Source organism: Falco punctatus, assembly GCF_963210335.1.
Source record: "Falco punctatus genome assembly, chromosome: 12".
NCBI lineage: Eukaryota > Metazoa > Chordata > Aves > Falconiformes > Falconidae > Falco > Falco punctatus.
In genome coordinates, this window is record NC_137592.1 from 24,531,089 (window position 1) to 24,557,198 (window position 26,110).

Below are 26,110 nucleotides of genomic sequence, written 5' to 3' on the forward strand. Positions count from 1 at the left end.
GATAATGAACTGCTTTTCTACTGAAACAAACAAGGCTATATTCTTTCACTGCGAACCTCATCTTTGTTTAACTGAATTAAATTTTTCAGCCAAGATTTCACTCACATAACAAGAAGTGACTCCCTTTCTAGTTTCTTTGGTAAACCATTACTTCTTTAATTATTATCAACCTTGTTCCAGTGTGATAAATTGCTAATTACTTAATACCCTAATCAGCGTTCATTCTTTGCACAGATAAACTGTGACAGCGCCATTAATTTAAATAGTAATTTCACTTAATGGCCAGAACGGCACACCAGATTTTTATGCAGCATTTTCTGAAGACTGCATCCATCACTGCAATATTCTGACATAAAGATGTCTGACGTGCACTAACTCACTTAGGGAGAGCAGATGTTGCAGAGCAGAGTTTGGTAGTAATTCCCATAGTGCATCACTTCAGCATGAATGAGCTGCAAAGGCAGAGGTAGACAATCTTCTGAAACTGCATTGCATAGCCTCTGACCTTTGCTTAATTTATCACATGTAGCACTTGACTCCTGAACCTTGACACCTCAAATGTACAATTTTAAATATGCTCCAAGAAAAACAAAATAGGACCATGTAATATTGATGGATTGATTTGCCTTCTAAAAATCACTTTCTTCAATTGCTTAAGGGTCCAGAAATTCCTATAATCTTTTGCTGAATTCAGCAAAATACCAAAATACAAACTATTTGTTTGTAAATCAACTGGAATGTGTGTGTCATACTTTATGTATTTATGTTTCATAGCCACATAATGCATTACAGCAAAAAGAAAATCCATGGGCTGGAAAAGACACTTCCTGCTAACGGTGATTTCTGTCAACAATTATTTCATGTTCATCCCCAGCAACTGAAAAAATTTACAAACATAGCCGAGTGATGAATTACTAATGTAGTAAAGCTGCAAAACCAATGCTTTCAAAAGGGAAAAATGAGTATTAAAAGGCTTAGCCTTTGGAGCCAGAATAGAGGATCAACAAAATACAGAGCCAGTGTACATTGCAAACTACTCCAAAAATCCTTGGCTTACATGTGGGTATTGCTACTATTACAGATCAGGAACCACAACAGTACAAAGCATCATCTTTCATGAGTCTGGGAAGTCAGTATAGTGGCATTTTACTAGCTTTTGGTTTTTTCTTTCTTTATTTCTGCTTTTTTTTGTTTGTTTGGTTGTTTGGTTTGGTTTGTTTTTTCAAAAGACAAAATCCAAGAGTGGTTTTAGCTGACATTATCCTCTATAGCCAGAAATAGTCAACTTTGGATAATCACACTGCAGCAGTGGGGCTCAGGACGCGTGTGTGCAATGGCATCACTGCCAGGCTTTGCCAGTAGATGTCTCTATGGTCACCCCACTAAATAAGGCCAACACGGGGTGAAAAATAAAACCAAAGAAAATAGAAATTAAGCAAAACCAACAGTAACAAAAAGATTAATGTGAGATGGACAAAACAGGCTCTTTTTGTAGGACGGACTCTCCGAAAAAGGTATAGAATGGCAAATTAAAAGGTTCTATGATTCATCCCCTTAAACCAATATTCAGTGTGAACCTGGGTCTAGATTCTGCAGAAGCACGCTGCTTACAAACTGGTCATGCAACAGTAAGGCTGTGCACAACACCTGCACTTTTCGTTGTCATGTTTTTCTTGTCTGATTTTTTTCAAGGAACTAAAACTCCCAAACAAAAGCTTTAAATTGTTGTCACATCTTTAAACCATAGCATTCATTGCTGACTACAAAACAGAGCTTCAGAAGCATTTCAGCTTTTGCATAAAGCCACTCATGTTACCTCTTCCCCTTCCAGACAATGAGATCAGCTTTCCAATTACCATATTCTTGCAAAATTCTATGTCTCCATTTGCCAATGATAAGTAAATTATGTTTTTATGTGAGAGCATTTTTTCCATTAGAATCATAATAATAGGGATAGGGAACAGGTAGATTCTTGTGCCTGGCTTGTGCATTTTCATTATTTAGCAAGGCTGAATTACTCTAAGAAATTAAGCAAAAACCTATTGAGCATGATGTATATGATATGATAAGAAACCACAATCTATTCTATGCTTAATGCAAAAGAATATGATTCTCTTTTCAACTATGGTGCTAATTCATCTTTCAAACCTGTATTTGTGTTCAGCTGTATGCTGGCTTGCAGCATAAAGTCCTCACAGAAAACCTGTGAGTGATGAAAAAGCCACTGTTTTCTTTTTTAATAGCCAAAAAAATGTCATTCAGACCCATTCTCAAGAAAAATGGTGTAAATGATAGAGCGCTATAGGCTAAACACATTTTAAAAAGATGGGTATAAAGGTTTTTTAAATATATATATTTAAGGAAAAAAACTGTTAAGAATACATATATACTGAAATGAAGAACATAACTTTCATCCCAAGATACCTGTATTACACTCCTACACAACTCATCTGCCCAGAGAGAGTAGTAAAAACATAAACGCTACCCCAGCAGTTCTGTTCCAACAGCATCTGTTAATTCACTCCATTTATAAAATACATATTGACAAAGACAACTGAACTGGGACCAGGGAGATTTGATTTGGTGTGAGAAAGTCAATTCAATGTGATTTTGTTAAAGGGCTCCTGCAGGCAAATAAAAGAGTTTAAGTAATAAAGTACATAAAGAGATGTTTTATGAGCCAGCCCCGTCTTGTAGGAGCCACACAATGCACGGCTATGCAAGAGGGCCTTTTTCAGAGCTGGTGTTGTGAGCCCTGCATAGATGCTGTAGATCAGGCACAATTAGTGATCACGGTGAGGGGGAGCTAAAATCCTGCAAGCGGTGCTGTTCACAGCATACACGCTATGACTCACCACTGGAAGGGCAGGACAGCACAGAAACCACAGAAAGCGTTGCAATGTCTCTTCTGCTTAGCCCTTCCTGACAGTCAGCGCAGACATAGGGTACTCCTAGTACCACAGTGGCTGAGGGATCCAGTGAATACGAAAAATAAACTGAAGATAGAGCTCATTTTGTTGGGAAGGAGGAGTTCAGCCTTCAGGTCTGCATTCTGAGTTATATATTAACTTATATATCCTTAGTTGCACAACTAGAGGCTCAAAACTGGCACACATATGGTGAAAGCACTGCATCACTCATCTCTGTACACCAAGCAGAACTGGGTACTAAACCTTCGTTATTTCTGTGTTTTGAAACCAGGCTCCCCTTTGAGACTGCAATTGTTTCTGAAGGCTTTTTGTGAGGCTGGGAAAGCCTAAGGCTGATGGTATATAATTTGTCTAATAACTGTGGAAAGAAAAGACACATGAAAATACCTGAATAGGGTTTGTAATAACACCTCCAATCTCTGCCACCAGCTAGTCACAGAATGCTTTACGAGGAAGTAGGGTTCCGGTTGTACCTCTGAGTGGTGGAGTAATTTCCTATGGGGTGCAAGGGATCGATGGGATACGCCAGATGAACAAGTGACTAGTGCTGGGGATTGAGTTTTGTTAATTTTAAACTGCAGCAGGTTTACCCCTGTGTAGATGCACAAGTGAAGGACGTAGACCACCAAGCAGACAGCAGCATAATCTTCAATTTCTAGGTGACTAACCCCATGCATGGCCAAGTCTAAACTCCGCTCTACTCATTGAAAGGGGAGCGATCCTGTTTCCTGACTGGTATAATAAAAGATCATGCACTCCTTTTGAATTTTCTGTTATCTTCTATCCCCGCAGCTTTGGGGCAAAGGTAAAAAGAAGGGTTATTGAAAGCTCACCATTCTGCAGTCTATCAGAACAGGTGAGTAAAGTGCAACATCATTTTAACAAATTGGCATACACACCTTAAAGCTGAATGGGTCGCTGCCAAATGGTTAGTATCCCATGAGATTTAAAAAGATGAAGACTTTTTTTTGAAAACTTATCCTTTACCTGTGAGAGGTCTGTGTGCAGTCCCTTCTTCTTCATCACCACAACAGATTAAGTCTGCGCTTATGACTTCTCCACCACAGCACTGCTGATTGAAACTGTCGTGGAGGGATCCACCACAGCAGATTTGATCGCCTGATGTGGAGAAAGGAATTCCCTGGCAGCAAGAGTCGCCAATTCCAACTGAAACTCTGTTTTGCTCTTTGTTAGGGCAACATACTTCTCCTGTCAATTTAAGAATACAATTAAAGATTTCATGCATTTTTAGCTCTTGATGATCTTAAAGGTCTTTTCCAACCTAAATGACTCTATGATCTGCTAGCAACCAGTCTGGGTTCACACACACTAGCAGCTTCACATACAAAACGTTCCACCTGCAAGCATGGAATCACTTGGTACTTTAGAATGCTATAAAAGTATGTTCATTTGTAATAATTAAACACACATGCATTTATGAATTCAGGGCCAAGATTCTGTAAGATATCAAAATGCAAGCGTGGCACAGACAAACTGAGAAAAGCAACCAAAATTATTTCTGTAAATGTAATAATTATAGAGCTGAAAACCTTTAAGTAGAAGCAGCTACACAGTAAAGAGAGTTCGTTCTTGCTATGATTAACAGAAGTCAGCCTACTTATTCTCAGCAAAAAATTTCCATGTCTCCTCCAAAATAATTCTAGACTTGTTTTGAAGGACTAATTCACATTGGTTGAAGAGTTTTCCAGTGTCACTCAGGACTTCATCTCCCAAAGAATTTAAGGATTAAAGTCACTTTAAAAATTAAATACCACACAATAAATCACAATCAGTGGGTTTGGCTGCTACTTAAGCAAAAGCACCACTTTTTGCAAGAAAAGGCCTAAAGATAAGACTGCCCATGAGCCAGACGCTATGGTGGTGGGCTGGGCTGGGCTAAACTGTGCTGTGAAAGGAGTAGATACTGCTATATAAGATATAAAAATTATGGTATATGGCAATAATTTTCATTCATTAGTGTCTGCACTTGATCTGGTCCAGTGTTTTGAAAGGAACACTTTTGTATTATCTTTCCGTGCTGTAATGTTTTCTGTGGCTCAAATGTCATTTGGGAGGAGCAGGGTTTTTTCTGATATTGAAGACGGGTAATAGAGGTGATTAAAGTATTTGGATTCCTGATTTTTAATAAAAGAAACGTGTTTTGATTTTTAAAACTCATTTTTCTCCTTGCAATTAATGTCTCAAGTACTTTTCCTCTGAAAAATTGAGAATTACAGACAAAGAGCCCTAAACCCAACACAGTTTTTGTCAGAAATAAACATGTAATGAGATAGTAACAGATGAGGGAGAACACTGTTTTCCTTTCCCCCCTACATTCCTTGCCAAAGAGGTGCCTGGGTGGTAGTAGCATTATTTGTTTCACTCTGCTTTAAGAATTTCTCCTCCCATCTTAGTTCTGGGATGGATGTTTCCAATTCTTTGTGCACTACTGTTTCGGTAACCGATTCCTGCCTTCCTAATTTGTAATCTTCATGCCTTCAGCCCAGTGTGCTTCAGTACATCTAGAGCTATCAAGCTGGCCAAACAACATCTGGGAAATATGTATGCTTAGAGTGTTTCCTGTATAAATAACTTTATCAAATAAAGTCAATAATAAACAGAAAAAGATGAGAACAAATTTTTAGAGTATAATAGATATAACCTGTTTAGATACTTCATCATATTTTCCTGCATTCCTCGGGATCTAATTTAGTTGCTACACAGAGAAAGTATTAAACCACAGAATGTAGCTTACATCTATTGGAAATAAAACTGGGTTTTTTTAAAAAAACTATTAGACATAAGACACAAAGGATCAGTAACCTTCTCATTAACCTCTCAAAATGGGATCCATTCCAAGCTGGGCTCAAAAACGTTCTCTCTCTGAAAACAACCAAGCAGTCTTACCAGTTAATTGTTATCCTTATCAAAGAGTGACCCACATTAACATTTAGCTTGAGGTTATTAGCATATTTATAAAAATAAAAAAGAAAAAAGTGACCAACATTGTTCATGTTGCTGCCCTTTAGAGTACGGGAAAAGAGAATGCAGCAAGTATACTTTGAAAGAAAAATGTTTAAAAACATGTTCAAACATTTACCGTTTCATGCTTATGGACTGCTGACTGAACAAGAACTACTTTCAGACATAAGATTTTATTCCACTGTGCTTTTCTTCCTTGATGTAAACAACATTAAGCTAGTTAACATAGACCACTGGATGGGGACAGAGGTCACAGTATAATCTCTCCATTTCAGCACATTAAGATTAATGAGGCCAGCAAAATACTCTTCTCTGGTCCTTCCATGTGATAGCATTTTTCTGATGACATCATGGAAAGCATTCTAACATTGTGATATATGAATTACTTTTCAAAGGATCAGAACTTGGGATATGCTGAATGTGTTGGCAAAAATTCAAGCATTTCTGAGCCTAGGGAATGTGTGCCAGCTCATGAGTAATGGAAGCATTTTAGCTCCTGACCTGACAATTGCCTACAAAGAGATATATGCTCTGAACGCTGCCCCCTGAAAGGGCTCTCCTCCCCCTTTTCCTCCCCTCTCCCTGTCAAAAACCCACCAACAACCTGGAAAACCAAACTCTGGACAATAGACAGAAGCACAGTTTTGGCAAACTTCCCAAGCAGTTCTGAGAATTAGAGTATGATCATCCTTAAGAAAAGGATAAATTTCCAGCAAACATAATATACGTGAGATGTGTACTTTGATCTCTAACTTTGGTAGAAACAAAAAGTAGACAATGGAGAAACAAGTAAAAGTGACGTAATCCATAAAATCCACCCCCAATTGCTAACAATTGTTCCACAAAAGACATGGCTAGGGAAAAATCACATGGGGTCAAGTCAAGCAGAGAACTAAACCACACCACTAAATTTCCTGATGGTGTTCCTATTAAGCAGAACTGCCCTCCCCATTATGCAGCACTTACTGCAATTAAGTATAGTTTGGCATAAATTAGTTCTCTGGGAAATGACCCAATCATCAGGTTTCATCAATTAAGCCTTTCTTGTATAAACACAGAACTGTGTTTAGAAGACAAAGTCGGTGCAATTCTCATTGTTTGTGCCACTGAACAGAAGCCTTGACGACACCTAGAAATCTTGATAAATCCCTCGTTTATTGCTATGTTTCCATTCTCCTTGGTTTAACAGCTATATAAACTTGGTTGGTTTGTTTCTTTGAAGCAGTGGAAAGGAGATGTCTCTTACCTACTAATACCCTAGTGTAATAACCACCACAGCACTGATGTTTTGGTTGCACAGCATGTATCTGACCACCACAGCAAACACCTGGTGAATTAAGAATAAATGGAATGTACTTGTCCTCGCAGCATTGGAAGCCAGGTTTATTGTCGTGCAGAATCCCATTACAACATACCTAGGAGTAGTTAAAAAAAAAAATCAGTAAGGCAATATCTGTTAAACAGAACATAATGTGTTCTCTGGCAAAACAACGTATACGAAAATGTGTACAGCACATCCTAGCATGGATACTAATATGACTGCAGTCAAATAAAATGTAACTTGGCTAAAATCGTTTGCCCTCCAGCATTATCAGACTTCAATAAACTACTGTGTATCTGACAGAATGCTGCTATTTTGTGGCCTTTGACCATACTGCACCTTAATAAAATAGTCCATTAATATGAATAATCTTCATATCCTTTGCAGGCTCTTTGAATCTCTCAATGTGGAGTAGATTGCAATACGTAGATATAATCTACCATCACCTTGTCCTTTTCTTTTCTCCCAAATTCTTATTTATTTATTTATTCATTTATGATGAAACATGTCATCTGAAACCCTTAAAACTAAACCCCAGTATTTCCCAATATGAGCTCTTGGGTTTTCCTTCACATAAAAATAAGTGGAATTTTCTTCTTATAGCACATGATCACATATTTATGACCACAGTTCTTCAGACATTGTGATCTCAAGAGAATAGTATTTATATAAGGAGGTTTTTTTCAAAATAAAATTTACACGGAAATGAATTTTGAAAAGGCCTTTCTACTGTGGACTTCTTTCTAGGTGCTGTCGAGAAAATTATACGCTTGAACAATCAAATAATTATTTATACACTTACTCCTGTGTCGATGGAGTGGCACACTGTATACACAACAAATCATATAGAACAGTCAGTAGAATCACTGTAAAAATTGTAAGCTCAGAACATAGAGTCAGTGCAGCTGGTATTAGCCAGAAGGATGCCTCTTACAGCCAGACAGAAAACGCCGTTGGCAGTACAGCACACATCTCAGGGCAAAGCTGCTCCTTTGTTTTCCTTTGACATGGACCACTTCCACCCCTGACTTTAACAACATTCTATATCAGGTTATCTTAACAGCAAAGAAAGAAAGTGTTCCTCTAGAAGGTTCTTTTGTTTACCTAGGTACTTTAATTACTAGCTAACAGAAATTTTTTTAAAAATGGGTATTAAAAGGCTCAGAACATGTAATTTGTATTACATCTGTATATAAAATTTTTTACACAAATATATACATACATAAAAATATTATTACTCTTCTTAAGTCATAAACAAATTATTTTTGATTTCAGAAAGATGATGCTTTGTTTTGTTCACTTTCAAATTGTTTTTACTCAATCATCCTTGGGAGTATTAGGTTAGGTTCTGAAGTTACAATCTGCAATACATAAACCATGCGTAACCAAAAATTAACATGAGGTTAACATGTTCTTGTTTCCTTATTATATTTTAAGGTTTTATGACCTTATATGCTTTGAATTGTCACACAGGTTTCTGTTTTTCCAGTACACTTTCTTATTCAGCATCTGTTTTAGACTACCAGCATAGTTGAATTTTGTCATTTTCTCTTCAGGAATTTTGAGTCTCTGTAGGTCCTATTATATTATTTTGCTGTCCACCTTGTCACTGGTAATAGAATCCAATCTATGAATTTAATTAACCTACTGTTCTTTCTTCCAGATCATTAGTTAAGATGTCAAATAAAACTCTGCTTTACACCTCTTCTCTGCTTCCTATCTTTTGGATATTTTTTTATGACTGGCATGCACTCCAGGCTGTTTTTCTTCAAATACAATTGGCTTCAAAGCAACCTAGAAGATTAGCTGGTCTCTCTGTATTTCCAAGTCATTTAAAAGCATTCTTAAAAACACCGAATTGAGTACTGTTCTGCCACTGTTCTCAGAATAGATCATATTTAGCAACAATTCTTGACACCTGTAAAAAATGGCCTCTGTCCCGCACTTTTTACTGCATCCTGAGCCTGAGACACCCAGAGCCAGTAAACGCTGTACCAGACTGCATGAAAGGAGGCCAAATACATATTCCTTGCACATTCCTGGTCCCTTTTTTTGTGCCTCTTGTGTCCTCCTCTGTGATGTGTCTAGCCCAATTTGTCATCTTCTTTTCATGGATTTCATTTGTCATCCCTATACCGTTTCCTCCTTTTTGTTGATGCACACCACCCAAATTTCACCTGAACACAGTCTTACCATCTTCCAGATACAGAAAGCTGCACACCTTTGGCATCGTCCAGGCTCAAATGCTTGAGCAGCCATTTCACTTTCTGTGCAATGTTTCCAGTTTGAAGAAATGCCCCTTCTCTGGTGAAACTGCAGCAGAAGCAGCTGCTCCACGTATGTCACACAGACACTGGGAGGGCCTTGTTAGTACCAACTCTAAAGCATTCTGCTTGGGACGTTGTCACTGGTGTCTCCCCTTTTCCTCCTGAATTCCCTCAAAAAATTCTCAGCTGAACACTCAGCTATGTTACAATGGTTTCAGCAGCTACTTTTCCTTGTTAAAAATTATTTAGGATCCTCAGTATTTCTCAATACCCTATAGGCGGTTTCCAAAATGTGGTCCAGTCAGCTCTAAAGCACATTCAACCCCTCATATGGCATTACTGATTGATATAGTTGGTGCTATTATTATGTAGTGCCATAAAATCCTCTGCAGTCAGCTGTAAATTGTTAAATAACACTTTTTTGGCAGTCCTCTAAAGATAGTTCGTTTCTATTTGCATTGATATGCAGCCCAAAGATTCCGCATTATCAACCCATAAAATAAAATGCATTCAAGTAATGCTAAAATTATGTCATAGACAAAGAAGAAAAGCAGATGGATTGAAAGTTATAGTGGCAAAAGGTTATTATTATCTCATCCTCTTAGATCTAAAAGTGACAGCCCCAACTGGATGTTGTTACTATGTACATGCAAGTAGAAGCCTCAGAGCGATCAGATGCAGTGACACCAATGTTTTAGGCAGGTCGGAGAGCTCACCCTCATACAGAGGGCTGACCAGAAGATCCTTACTGCGTACGGAGATGATACAAGACGTTCATCCTTAGCTGTCATGGGAGCCCTTAAAAATATTGGTAGACTCACAAATCAATCCTGTAGTTATCCTTCCATCCAAGCCCACAGAGAGGCTTGGTCCAGGAGCACAGAGATTGGGAAGGGCTGGGTGTGAAGAAAGGCTTATTGTGATACCTGGGAAATGCCTGGTCAGCCGCGACACTAGCACAGAGTAACCAGACATCATACCTGGCAGGCAGGATTACACAATATTTTCAAAACTTTAAAAAATACTCCAAACTTCTCTATGCAACTCTCTTTTAATTAAAGTTGTGTCATCCTTGATCCCTCTGCTTGCTGAAGACTTTGCTGAAGGATATTATCTGGCCTTATGGACACATGCCAGTTGAGCTAGGACTGATTTGCTCAAATAAACAGATGTGCTAGGCAGCCATGTTTATCCTTCTTGTCAAACGCTTCCTGCCAGAGCCACTTTGTGAAATAGCAATTCACAAAACACTCTAAGGAATTCCTATTAGCTACAGGAGTTCATTAAAAATTTCTGCCTGTGGAGCAAACACCAGAGTAATGATTGACCCATCATGTTCTCATGTGAGAGGGAATATTTTAAATTAGCAAGGCTCATTCTTTTTTACTCAAATTATCTTTGAATCTATATAGATACCTTTTTTTGCCAAGTATACTTACTCACCCATTTCTTTTCTCAAACTGCTGTTCTCTTTTGGTAATTGGTATAGCCTTAGATCTAAAACCCGTAGCAGAAATTATTGTTATTCTCTTACAAATCACTATATATTATCTTACTAAGATGAGTTTCAGTTCCTGTCTTTCAGGTGTGTTACAACACATACTATACACGATGTGTTATCTTTTTAAAGGTTCTCTAAGCCTGAAAGTACTTGAAAAGAATTTGCACAATATTGCTAGCATTAATAGTAGATTTTACATAAATATTGATGGAATATCCTTCACCAGTGTCAAGATGTGTTAGTTTTCACTCCTGAAAATATGCCTTTGAGGCTAGCTATCAAGCCACCGTTTTGCTCCTCCTGTCCTTAAAAAGAAGAGTCCTGCTGGTGTTTTTAACAAATGGCACATGTTAATTACAATGAGTAAAGGGGTAAGCCTGTATTTCCTAGTAATGTCAGAGTTATATTTGATTAGTTCATTAACTGCAGATTTATACAGCTTGTTGCTACTGAAAATAAAAAGTGCTGAAGCTGTATTAACACCTTCAGTCAGGACCCTTTTAGCTGTTCATACTCATGATCCATTGTGTACAGAAATTATTAGCCTTTATGTCGCTATGTTAATTACACATTTACTGTACCTGTTTCATTATTTTCAGTGTTCACCTCAGGATGCCAGTAACAACAGAAGGACAGTTTGGTAGCATCCATAATACAGGAATGCCTTCCCCATCAGCACTGAGATTGTGCTTCCTGGTGGGCGAAGCTAGGGCATGTTCCCTTGTTAAGTGAAGTACATGCCTGAGAACTTGTGATATGTGCTCTGTGAGCTGATGTCTGTTTTGAGATTTCAAATATAGGCAGAGTTATGGCTCACACCTTACTGAAAACAGCTAGGAAAAGACTGTCAGTTTTGGCAGCTTGGAAACACCCAAGCAGCACAGCTCTGTTACTGTAAAAGGTACGCAGGACATAAGGACCCTCCTGGCAGCTGACAAAATGCATCATGAGAGTGCATTCTCAGCTTTCTATGCAAAACTATACACAAAAAACCTTTCTAAATTCTTTCTGCACTCTAGAATTATAAATCCATCCAAGTCTAATTACAAACACCAGGGCAAGGATACCAGGCACAGCACTGTGTTGGCTTTGGTTAAAACAACAAAGATTTCTAACATCAAAGCAGAAAACCAGATAACAACTAGAAATAAGTAAGGATCTGATTATTTAGGATAGCAAGAATCTTGTTTGGTTTACATTAGGCTTAATATCAGGCCTACATGAGCCCATGAATGTGCATGTACACGCCCCTTGTAGTGAAAAGGTCATTTGCTCTTTTAGAGATTACCAAGACAGCTCTGAGCAAGCTGGTTTATTTACACAGCACAGTGCTGTGCAGAGCTGCTACCCCGGATCCCAAGCGCAGCGCGCACGTACCAATGCAACCCTGCGCCAGGCTACTCAGCGCTGCCGTTCTGCTATAACTGCGCTGCCTTGGCTGGACCCCGCTCAGCCAAAGTTATCTGGCATCACTGCATCCTGCTCTGCTGCCCCCTAAAAACACATTTTTGTATTCCTATTACTGAAACACTTTGGTTCCTATGGATGGAGTGTATTATATTTGGGTGATCTCTTATGCAGATAAGAAATCATAACACATCCCTCTCTTTCTGCAGTGCCTTACAATAGCAAGCCAATGATGCCAAATGTAGCCCATAAATCCATAGGGAAATATTAATGAATAACCCAAGACTTATCTTCAAATTATTTTTGTATAAATGACATCATTTTCCTCTCAATTTATACTCCTGAATTCAACAAAAGTGCAAGAGGGAAATTAGACCCATTATGTCTTGTATACAAGGTGCAATAAATGACCTGAGCAAAAGCGAGAACTCCACAACCTATTTGTCTATCAGAACTACATATATACAATCTGCCTGCTTTACTGACCAGTCTGTCAACAAATGAAGAAAAAAAACTTGTTTATTATACTGGATCTGAACATTACTTAAGCTGCTCTGTATTTAATTCTCAGTGGCACCTCTTCACGTTTGGCTGTACAATTAATGTATGGCGAACAGCAGCTGGCACTGTGACAACAGGCTTGTTTTTCAGAAAAAGTGTATGCTGGCCAGTGTTGCTGTCCTTTGCTGCTGTCCAGCAGACTGACAGATCAGAGGACCACATACACTAGCATAATGTTTCAGCGTTATAGCTGGCATAGACTGCCAGTGAAATCTAGAAAATTCTAGAAAAAAAATATAGAAAAGTGTCTTACGCTGTCCCTGTCGCAGACTAAGAGAAACGTGGATGCGCCAGGGGCTCTGTAGATATCTCTTACAGACATTTTGGATGTCTAGTGTGGATACACACAGCAAACCAAGCAAAGCATTGGGAGGGGAATTTTAATCAATTCACCCACAAAAATTACTCCCATGTCATTTTATGTATGAGTGCTTCAGTTTCCTGTGGACCTTCCAGTCATTTATTCTATATCCATTACTTATCAAATAGCACCCACTCCTAACCGCAATCTCCGAGAATACAGAGAGACTATTATAAAAAAATAATGTAAAATTAATTAGAAAAAATTACAAAGTCAGGAAGCTATAAAAGGAAATGGACAGTCTCCAAGCTCAAAGTTACCATAAATGCACAAAGGCTGGAAAAATAATAATGGAGGCGAAAACTTATGAAATTAATATAATATAAATTTAACCCATACACATGCCAAGATCTATTAAAAAGTCTACCATGCCAAACCCCTGAAATAAGTACATCTACCTTTTAATACAAAGGACTGCCCATAATTAATTTGCAAGATTTCAGGAAAACATATGTTTAGCATAGTATTGCATTCAAGGGAACTCAAAAGCTAAAGCTGTGTTGGCTGGAATAATTTATATTTTGGTTTGAACCCCTCAAATAACTCACTCCCTTAATTACTGTCTTGTCTGACAGGGAAACTTGTGAATACATATTGTTTGCTTTAGTCATGGAACATGTGATGATGCCTTTGACAAATAGGGACACTATTTCATTACATTAAATCTTACTTTCAAACTAAGAGTTTTCTATCTCATTTGTCAATAAAAACCATTACAGACTCCCGCTATGCTATTGATTCTACTCCTAAACAGGAACTCATATGAAGATTAACCTGAAAATAGCCATAATTTAAAAATACATCTGACAAATCACAATGGATCCTACTCAGAGCTGCTCATCATTGTCATGTAACAGCCACCCACTTGTAGCTGAATCTAAATAGATTTTCTGTACTGCTGAATCTGGTCATTAAGCATTTAGCCAAGGAAGAATTTAAGAGAGGAGAAAAAAACCCAGCAAATCATGTTAATAACCACTATTTGCCATGAGGCTTTGAGGAATGATTCCTTGCATAGAGAGGAGGTTTATAGTTTTACTGGTATTTTTGAAATTCTGCACACACATAGAAAATTTCCTGTGGCCTTTAAATGGTCCCATGCGATGGCTTTGTGCCAAAGGAGCCATAGGAACTGACGATGTGCTCCACAGATACCTGAATACCTGAGCTGACAAAGAATTCTCTCTGGTAGTTTACAATGTGTGGTCTAGGGCATGCAACTGAGCAAATCTGGTTGTTCCAAGTGGGATGCAAATATACATACAGAGATCTATATACATACATATCCATCTGGTACTGAGATTCTTCAAACTTCCATTACATGTGGCTTGCGAGATTTACTTTGAATCGGGTACAGCCTGGTTCCTTGGAATGAACACCTACACTATGCACGTGGAGCAAAGCTTTCTGAGGGTTTCTGAAGGGAAGAAACTTCAGATGTGTGCTTGTGAAGTGACGTGGTCCATGGAGTGGTTGGGGTCCTACAGATTCTGGCTTCCCTTCCTGTGCCAGGGATTTAGCCTTCATGTATTAAAATCACTTCTACCCCAAACCAACATCCAGTAAATGAAAACAATCTGGGGATTCACTTCAGAACTGTGCTATTGCTCTGCATCAAAGTGTAAATGCAAGACACATTCATAAATGTTCACCAAGTCATTTATCCTGAAAGGAGAAATAAAGTCAACAATCGCAGACTTAAGATAACAGAATCACTTTGTCATCCGCTGACTCACATACACCGCTCGAGAATTTTGCACAGCTATCCCTGTACTGAGCTCAAACATCCATATTTGATCTTAAAGTTTCAAGATACATAACAGAGCCTTGGTTTTACAATGTCAAAAGAAGTAGAACCCTTCCCTTTCTCTGATAACTAAAGAGGTTTCGTTTACACACTTATTCCTAAAAGTATACTTTTTTTATTGCATTGCTAACTTAAGAATATTGTACATGTACCTTCAATTCTGGATGATAACATGCTTCTCCACAGATATTTTCATGCTTTTTACATTCTAATGAGATGCACATTCTATTACTTTTGCTGCTTCTAGGAGCCTTTGATGGGGTACACCTATGCCACCCTTTACGTAAGAGTTCATATCCCAGGATGATACCATTTGGCTGCCCTGGTGATGCCCAGTTGATCTGAAGAGATCTACAAAAAAGCAGAAAATTAACATCCATTAAACTATTGAAAGTATTTATGCTTCTATGGATACTTACATTAAAGGATTAGCATACATTGGTACTATTGTTCACTAGTTCACAACATGCAGTAAAATATTTTGAAGTGTCCAAAATTTCTTCCAACCGGTGAATTTCACAGCTGCTTTAATAACCAAAAGGTGTAAAAGTTTGAAAAAAAGTGTCAATATGTGCTAATACTTTGGGAAAATAAATCACACGTGCAATTGAAGTTCTTAAGGTTGCTTTTTAAAAGACATCTCATTCATTGTTCGGGAAACTTATGTGTAATAAACTTTCTAGCATTTTACTCATTTCAGTGGTAGGAGAAAGGACTGAGCATGCCTTTCTGGTGCTACAGCGAAGGCGTACATGACCTATTGTCAGGGCTGGTGTGACTGTTCCATTCTGAGACAGGAACCTGGTAAAGGATGGGCAGCTGGGGGGCAAAAGACGAGTCTCTGAGCTGTGAGCAGTGCAGCTTACTCACATTGTGCTCAGTTACCATTTAGAACAGATTTGTATTCAACTTGAGTTTTCTTTGTTTTCAAAAACATTATACAAAAAATGTATGTTGCTTTGAAATGTATTATTCTGCTCAGAATTAAAAGAACTCATCACAGCATCATTAAGCACTAGTTCTCTTTTGTGCTTAATTTTTTTCCTTGACATAAAATTAGAAGTAAAAAAAATGTTTTTATTACAAGTAAGACTGAAGACTTCCAACTCTGAGCACAAAAGTGTGACTGTAGCAGCCCACAGATGACTAAAACAAAAGCCTGTTGTTGATTTCAGGTTTCCTGTCAGACCATCATCCATTTGAGGAGGAAAGTATCTTGAGGGAAAAATCATGTTAAACTGTAGAATGCATGTCATTACTAAAAACGTGCAGCTATTGGCTCCAAAATCTCACTTAATATTACAATTGAAAAAAAAATATGCCACAAGGGACATTTGAAACAGAATTTGCTCTGGCTTTTATAGCGTACACATTTTACATTGGTATTCCAAATGAAAACATAATTTCTTGCATAATCACTCAGGATTGTTGCATAAGACACAAATTTCTTTCACTATGACTCTCTTTGGGTAGACAGAGATCCCAATGCTACATGTAGATCAATAGGAAGACTGACAACATTGCACAGTATATACTTAGGCTCCAAGTAACTCTTTTTAATCTCCACGTCCCATTTACACAGCCACTGCCAGAATGCCAGTGACATCATAAATTAGCATTAATTTAAAGTGAAAATGTTACAGTGAAACAGCAGCTGCTGAGATAAACTTTGACATCTTAACAGAATAAAAATAACTGAACTATTATTTCACTTCCTTGAGGTATAAACAGAAGAATACGCACAGCCATAAGCCTTTGCAGAACAGGAATTAATGTCACCTATGAGGGAATACCTTCATAGGTGACTTGTAGAGTCATCATTATAATTCCAAGGTCTTCATCTGAACCACAGATTTAATTCCATATTCCATACATGGCTATTTTGTATTCAAAACATATTCTACCATATGCACATGAACACACACTCATGCACATACACACATCTACATTTAAATAATGTTACAGGACCTAACTTAAAAATGTAAAAGTAGGAAAATATATTGTACAGACTTTAGAGAAAAGATAAAAAGAAAAGGAAAAGAAGGGTAGTACTTCAACCTTTATAAATGCCATTGTAACTCTCTCCTGGTCTTTGCACGGTATAGATCATAGGAGCGTTCCCAGTCATATTTTTGAATTATTTGCTTTGTGAAAGTTTCCTTCAGGCCCTCAAGGGTATATTTTCAAAGTATTTTGCCAGTTATTGCAGTTTGCAAGTCATATTTCTGTCTAAAATAATTTCAAATGGGGCCTAAGAATTGATGCAATGATTTGAACATTGTGCCTTTTCTGCAGAGCTCAGCATGTATTTATTTAGTTTAACGAGCAATCACTTTATTACTGATCAATTTCTAGGTAAGCATTTGGGAGGGACATAGCCTGGTATCGCGTAAATTTGCAGCTGCACAAGAAAATAACGTGGCATGGGAGTTCACTGACCAGTGCCACCAAAAGGGCAAAGCTCCGTATGGCCTTCCAATAATGACTCCCAGATAAGTAGACTCCTTCACAGTTTTATGAACGTTTCAGTTATGCCTACACCTTCTGATGTCTTCAATCCATGGTGAATTCCAGTGGTTCAGAAAGCATCACTGCAAGAACAATGCACAGCTCGGTTTAAAAAAAAAAAAAAAAAAAAAAAAAGCAGCAGGGTTTTCATGGGATTACAGAGGCTTTTTGACACCTCTCATCTGAAGAAATACCCTAGGCTGAGCTGAAAACTTTCTTGAGCAGGTGCAGATTTAATGGGACATGATGGGTGCTTTAGCACGCAGCCCAGGTTATCCCATACAGTCCACTTGATACAGCTTCAGAAACATGGGGATGGAGCTGCCCACCCTCTCCTCATCTTCACCCCCTGTTACTCTCTCCCCGATAAACTAGAGCTGTGTCTGTGCTGGGAAGTGCCCACAGCCTGAACCACAGAAGCAGACTTGCAAATTCTAGGCACGGGTGAATGCACAACACCTGCCGTGAGGAGTGTAATGTGTTTGCCCCAAGAAAACTTCAAGCATGTGCAAGTTATGATGGTTCAAAGGCTGGATGAGCCCCTTCTGCGACTGCTGCCAGTGTGGTAAAAGCACTGAAGGAGGCCTCCCCCCCCCCCCCCAAAAAAAAAAAAAAAAAAAAAAAGGCAGCTTAACCAGGCTGACAGAAACAAACTGGTTTAGACTACAAGGTCCATGAGACACTGCAGCACTTCCAGGAGATAAAAAACATTTCAAACTGCTTCACTCATGGTGCAACAGAGCAAACTGAAGTTCTTTGGGTCAAGCATGTGAAGACAATTCATTCCAACATGTCCAGGTAGGAAGATCTTTTTAAAATACATGAAAAATACCAGTACTTCAGCGTTTTGATATCACATCAGATACCTTTTGGTAAACCAGTCTTTAGAAAGGAAAATATCTTTTTTGCCTGCTTTAAGTGTCACCAGCTTCAAGTGTCCATGAGTCATGGAAAGAACTCCTGATATTTTCTCAACACAGTAGTGAAGGTTTAACCATGAAGATTAAAAATATAACAAGACCTCACTTTTGAATCTTTAGAATGAACATTGTGTTAGTCTCATCACATACAAGGGCTAAATTAAAAAAAAAAAATAATTCACATCAAACCTAAGATTCAATGACTTTACTTTCAGGAGCTGGAATTTAAAAAGAAAAAAAAATCACAGAAAAATCAGAAGATTCACCTGACATTCTGAAGATAGGGAGCACTGCTATTATTAAAGACCAGTGGAAAAACCACTTTCCTCATCAGGAGATCCCACATACTGAGCAACTGTTTCAGCATTATTGCACAAAGTTAAGTACCTGCTGTATTGTGGACTGCAGTGCTAACATAATTAGAAAGGTGGTATGGCACAGTACAGAAATGTACTGATAAATGTACATTTAATATATTTTTTATATTTATATATATATAATAAAAGTGCTGATAAATAGCATTAAGCTTCTGTTGTTGCTACAAACTTCTTAGAGAAGTGCTTTGTTTTTCCCATTACTAAAGTAGGGAGAGCGATGACGTTTCCTCCACAGGAAGACTGTCTGGGACACTTTAGAGAAAGTGCTACAAAACTAAGCATATGTAAGAAATCTTTGTGTTTTGCCTGTCCTCTGGAATTTTCTGGTTAGTTTGTCATAGGTTGACTTGATATGACTCCACAATAATCTTCCCCAGTATTTCATGTTTATTGACATAGTTATGAATCCTTCTTTTCTTTTTGTTTTTTTTTGTTTTTTTTTTTTTTTAAGGAAAATCAGACTTACTGGTCTTTAGTTCCCCAGATCCCCTCAGGGAAATTTGCACTGCACTGTTTTTCATTCCTCCAGTACCAAGACCAATTTACACAGCATGGTAGATTGCCACTTTCATATTTGAGCTCCTTTAGAACTGTGCAAATACTACCATCCCAACAATTTATTGCTATATGTTTTATCCATTTGTTCTAAAATGTTTCTCACTAACATATTAATTTGAAAGAATTCCTCCAGCTCATTCACCCATAAACAGCATCTGATACAGAAATCTTCCGCAGCCCCATGATACTGAACATCACACCAAAGAATTCACCTAGTTTTTCAACCATGGTCTTACGTTCTTCGAGTTTTCTATTACACCCTGACCAGAGTTTTTTGTTCCCCCCAAGGTGCCTAAAGGGCCCTCTCTTTCTTCATGAAGCTAGGAAGGATTTTCAGAGCCATCAGCCTTTACATTCAGCACTGAACAGAATTGCTGGCAGGGGTTCATCTGCATTGTGCCTCAGTTTTCTGAAAGGAACAAAGCTGCTACTAAGTATTGTTAACAGAAGAAACTAAGCATGCTGTATCACAAGGAAAAAGAGAAAGAAGAAAAGTATTTTCAAGGGGTATGAACTGTTTTCCAACACACCACGAGAATTTAATCCACTGTACAAACTTTCAGTCGGCATCCACATGCACACAGTACTCAGAGAATTTTCTAAACTGTGTAAGAAAATACAATACTTCTCTATGGAGACAAAGCCTATCTAAGGTCCTAACTATGGAAAAAAAATATTAATAAGCAGCACACCTGATTTAAGAGTATTTGCTTCTATCTAAACATGGCCAATGTGACCTCTCCACTTTCCCTCCCAAAAACCCAAACCCAGACAAGAAACATAACAAACCAGAACCTGACTTAGGACTTCAGGATCGGGTCCCATACTGTTTTCTATTTGATGTTTGGCATTATAAAATAATAATTCCAGGACTGCGACCTTTTGTGCCAAGTTTCAGCCTGAAGCTGAGTTATTAACTGTAAGGGGTAGAAAAGTAAGGTATTTATAATGGCTCTGGTGGTATAACCTTCATTAGAACAGTGCGGATGGAGCTGCTATCAGAAAGACTTCTAAGAAGTTGGTGGGTGAAATTATAATTTATGTCATGCAGCACCTTGAGGCAAATTTTAAAACAATTATTTGTGAATGCTGCAAAGACATTATCCTACAGCATTCTCATCAATAATACAGCCCCCCCCAAACTGATTCAGAAGAGGGAAAAACGCCATGATTCCAATTAAAGACAATAAACTGCACAGTCTGTATTATATCTCAGATATCCCATGAGCCTATACTCTACAAATGCATTTTTTCTCTGTCTGATGACAGATATGTATTAAAACGTCCTCTTGTCTACACCAACTATTTTTTTCTGTTTCCCCAAGCTTTTCCTTTTATGGAGGATAAATAAGCAAAATTCATATTCAGCCCAGCACCTGCTGAAGCTGTCAGCTGTACTGTTTGTCATATTTCAATCAAAGCTGAAGCCAGCCAGTCATTTTTATACTGCACAATCCCTACATACTCGAGGACCAGAATTAATGAATTAGCTATTGATTAAATTCCACTCTAGCAAATCCACCGTGGCAAATAAATGAACTACCCGGGGCACGTGTAGGCCACGGCCAGACATGTCCGGGCAATCGATCAGTAGTTAGTATTCTTTTGGGATATAAGAACAGCTGATGATAATATGACATGTAGGAAAAGGCAGTGTAGAAACAGAGTCTGTTTCTGGCTGAGCAGATTATAAAGTAGGAAGGCATTTTTGATCCTTTTGCATTCATGTGTTATGACATATTTAGTCTATATATAATAGCAGAAACATGCACAAGTGTTTGCAGTACAGACAATACAGACAAAGGCATACATAAGTTAAAGCCAAGGGCAAAAGATGAGATTCTGAATTGAGTTCTTATCATCAAACAAGCTTTGACTACATCTGTATGTGTGACAGAAAAACAGCAAGCTTAATTTCACCCTTATACAGAGACAAATGCTGAATTCAAGCAAAATGTAGAAATGATAAACAGCAAACCAAAGTCCTTAAGAGACTGGAGAAGCAAATCCATTCTGCTGGCCATTTCTGAAGGCTCAGATTGTTATTTTAAAAATAGATATTCTTTTTCTTTCTATAAAAGAAAGGCTGCTAATGAGCTTACTCCACCAGAAGTGCAATAAAATCTCACGAACAATAAGAGAAACACAGGAGGCTAACTGTTTTATTTTGTTGGTGTAATTCTGAAAAATGTGTTAGCAAGCTTAGTTTTAGCCTGTCTTTGGAAGATATTAACTTCCAAAGAATCACTGCACATGTTACTATTTGGCTTCTTCTAAGGACTGCAGATCTGATGATCCCTTTACAATTAAGAAGTTTGCCCATGCCTGTGGGTGTAGTGGATAGGCAGATTGCAAACACTGGTTCAAGGAGACATAGACATGCATACCTCCTAAAGCAGCTTACTAATTCCTACTGTTGTGATAGGTGACTCTTTTTTTACCTGCAATTATTCTAAGTTTCCATTATCAGCATCACATTTCTCCCTGAGCATTAATCTTCCTCCTCTTAACTGACAGCAAAATGTGATAATTTTCATTCCTCTGCACTTCTTCTCTTAACTACTTCCACTTATGCTTTATTTATTATCACAGCACAGTGATACCCAAATGGGTATGTACAACCAACCAAGGGTGAGATTTCTCCAATTGCACTTTTGGCCAAAAACTCCAAGCTCCAAAACAACAACCATGAAAAATGCTTTCAAAGTGTATACTGGATTCTTTTATGCACCTTATTCAATTGAGAGAAGACAACCTTACATTCTGGTCCCCATTCCAGCTACAAATCGCTCTGACATACAAAAGCCACCTACAGCATAGTACCTTGAGCCAATTACATGAATAACGGGTGCTGACAGCTGCTTCGGCTCATCTTCCACAGTTGTAATCTGGGTCCCATTGCTTCTCACACAGGCGTACACCGTGCAGGCTTCAATCTGATGAAGAACAACATGAATTTCACATACTTAGCTGCAGAAGTTATTCAGCTCGGCTACTTGTTTAGACTTCTCTCTCCACCCAGGATTTTATTCTTTTCTATTCAACAGATTTCACGCAGCCAGGAAAATACTGCAGCTTTGAGATAAGTATATCTACCAGAGATATACTGTGCTGTATCACGTTTTCCCACACCATTTAAAAAAAAAAAAAAAACGGGATACATGCAGCCCTCTGGCATTAATTGTTGTTCTCTATTAAATTATCACCAAATGAGTTGCAGTGAATTAGTTTTTCTGCACGTTTACGTAGAATCTGGTGCACAACACTGAAAAAAAATGTACTTTGATTCAGGCCTTGAATAAGTTTCCTACACCTACCATATATTCTGACATAAATAAGGATACTTTTTCCTTAATATTTTCTATTCCTTCATATCTGTTCTGCAAAATTAAAAGTGAAAAATGTAAACAGGAATCATACAGTTTGTTATGAAAAATACCACAGAAATAAAACCTTACTCCTTCAAATTTTGAGATTAAACTAAGCAGGGGCAAAGTGAAATAGCTAGTAAAGGATGGTAACATTGTTTTTTTATTGTCAAAAGAGAAGCTACTCAAAATAAACAAACACAAAAAATGAAAGATAATGCAGTAAGATTACCAGTAAGATGCACATGCATCCGAGGTAATATTGTTTCCAGGACAAGAAGAAAAAGAATCAAAATAAAAAAACAATTAAACTCAGCTGATTTTGGTTTTACCTATTACACTGGAGTCCGGTATAAAGACTAGGGAAGCAGAAGAGAAGAATAATTAACATCTCAAGCAACAGTAGCTGGCTATGGTAAATTAATAAAGAGGGTCTATAAGTGAGGCAGTACGCTGAATTTGCATTGTTATTGAGAAAAGACAAATGTGTTTCCAAGCAGCATTCAGAAAGTCATATGTGTATTCATGGATGGAGGTTTGCTGTTTCAGAGGGGCAGGAACATAGAAATCTGTTACAGTATGCCTGTCTATGATGTTTATTTATGGCATGTACTAACTGGATGCAAATTTTCAGAACGTAGTATACATGGTACTACTAAGTCCTTCTCATATATAATGCAAAACTAACCTGAACAAAATAGACAGGAATAGTTAAAATTGTGTCAAACTGCGTATCTTAAATATATTAATAAAACTTAGGGATAGAAAGATTATGTTTTTTTATTCTGCACGCAGTGTTTTGCCTTTCATTAGATATATGAATAGAGAAGCAAAGATAGAGAAAAGGAAAAGCAAAGAAAAAATATTGTACTTATTAACAGCATGAAAAGTACTACTATGATTTCAGAAATCAGCTCTGCTTCCTCCTCAGAAGGATAAGGAGGGAAAAAAATGATAAAAGGATGACAAATGCAACATCATTATTTCTCTGTGCTGATATATTATGCATGCCTGATGTTTCTAAAACAATTGCAATTTTCTTTTAATGAGTAGGAGTAAAATCTTTGCCTCTTTGTAATATATGTTGGGGTTTTGCTAATGTTTTAGCACAGAGCATTTAGGGGAAAGTAAATGGAGTTTTGATGGTTTGAAAAAAGATAATGGAAATTTGTATTATGAAAAGTGTACACAGACCTAAAATATGCTGAAAATAAATTTATGCCTTGTATGTGTATACACACAAACATCAGTGCAAATATATGTCCACGTATGTAAAGAAATTCACAAAAGAATATTCCACTTGGAAATACACATATTTTGTGTAAAATTAAAGTATATTACACAACCCAGAAAAGATATTCTAACCTGGATATCATACACAGTGAATGGAGACAAATCTGCTAAAAGAAAGGACCCCGGCTCGTTCATTCCAGTCTTGTACTGCTGATTATTTACATAGATAGAGTACTCTGTGACAACACCATTCGGATTTGAAGGCGATGTCCAGATGACACGTACAGCTGTACTGTTGATGATGACAACCTCTGGAGGGAACATGCCCTCAGGCTCTAGAAATAAAGGAAGAAACTGAATAAACTCCAGCTGTCTCTGCAAAAGCACTTGTTTAACCAAATGCAGATTAGTATTTAGGTTTAGCAAAGGGTTCACTGCTTATCTGCTTTCCTCTGATGAAGTTATCACAGTCTGTAGTCTTCTGTAAATTGGCTTATTATACTCTCAGTTAGAAACCATGAGAGCTGATGGTAAAATGCTTTATACCAGCAGCATAGTGTCAATCATCAGTAGTATGCGGCCAGTGTGATATGATGATAAATTACTCACCCATCTGCACTGCCAAAATACAAATATTATTTTTATGTCTCTCCCAATCCTAATCCTTTAAAAAAAAAAAAAAAAAAAAAAGAAGAGAGAGAGAGAGAGAAACAGAGCATTTTGCTTTTAAAGCAAAACTTGAGACCAAAATACTTTATGTCTGGTGGAACGTGACGTTATCAGCCTCATAGCTGAAGCAATATGAAGCAATATGCAATATTGTCATTATGTAAATGGTTTTGAATGGTGATTACTACAGGTGATGAAGTCTAACACTTAAAAAAAAAAAACACCCCAAACTCAAAACACCTTCCTTAGCATTAAATTACATAATTATCTAAGCATGTCAGAAATAACTATGCAAAGACCTATTTTTATCATAAGAACCCATCTTTACCAGTTGAAAAATCACCCTTACGATCCATTTATTTTATAAACAAAAGGTGCTGACCTTTGGCATCAGAAAGGAAATGGAATACTTACTTAAAGTGCTTTGCTAATGACCTGGAACACTTGCTTCTGAGGTAATGATATTATAATGTTTATAATGAGACTTTATAAAGCAAAAAGATTAGAAAGACCATTCTAAACACATTTCAGGTGCACATTTTTTTTTTTATTATTTTATCCTCAACCTCTCCCCGCCTTGCACTTGCCCACTAGCATAAAAATGACTCATAAGGAATTTTCTTAGAAGCTGAAATTACAGCTAGAGTTTCTGGTGACTCAGGCAAGGCCCTGTGTATGACTGTCATGTCAAAAGCACATCGCTTCACAGAGCAAATCTTTTAAAACCCCCATTAATTGTTTCTAAATTCCACCATTTATTGATATGAACTCAGTTCCAAACTTAGTGCACACAGATAGGAATACGCAGGAGAAGATGAGAACAAACTAGGTTAATATGTGCTATTAGAGCTTTTGCTTCTGTCTCAGTGGGACCATTTATTGATCTACCACACAATGACAACCAGCACTTAAGCATTTTAGCGTTTTAGCCCTTTTCCCTTTTATACCGGAAATTTTATAATGGAAGGATGACTGATCTCAACCCTAACAAAAATCAATCAATTTCATTCTCAGATTTTAAGCCAAGCTGCATTCACTGCTAACCAACCTCCATCTAAGGTAGTCACATGCACAACTTCACTGTTGATGGTGTGGGCTCCATTAAAAACTTGAAAAAATATCTGATAGTCTGTGTTGGGCTGCATATCACCTACAACTATAGAGTTTACATCAGCCTGGATCCTCAGAGATCTTCTATCATCAGTAGAATTCAAGAAGAGGGTGTAATACACAACATCTCCTTGCAAATCTTGCAGTGCTAAGAAAGGAAAAACATTGGGAAATCAGATGGGAAATATTCAGTCAGCAAGTTTCTTATCAACAACATCTACTGTGAAGAG

The 26,110-nt window shown here is 37.6% G+C and overlaps 1 protein-coding gene across 1 annotated transcript in view; it reads right to left on the minus strand.

Moving 5' to 3' along the window:
- The window catches only part of USH2A (usherin), a 397,508-nt gene that overhangs the window by 85,203 nt on the left and 286,195 nt on the right, over positions 1-26,110 (minus strand). The window contains exons 44-49 of the mRNA XM_080408501.1: positions 25,819-26,028; positions 24,234-24,436; positions 22,324-22,436; positions 15,290-15,488; positions 7,159-7,327; positions 3,918-4,139 (exon numbers count right to left, since the gene is read on the minus strand). Coding sequence (XP_080264627.1) covers positions 3,918-4,139; positions 7,159-7,327; positions 15,290-15,488; positions 22,324-22,436; positions 24,234-24,436; positions 25,819-26,028 — 1,116 coding nt within the window. The remainder of the gene's footprint in view (positions 1-3,917; positions 4,140-7,158; positions 7,328-15,289; positions 15,489-22,323; positions 22,437-24,233; positions 24,437-25,818; positions 26,029-26,110) is intronic.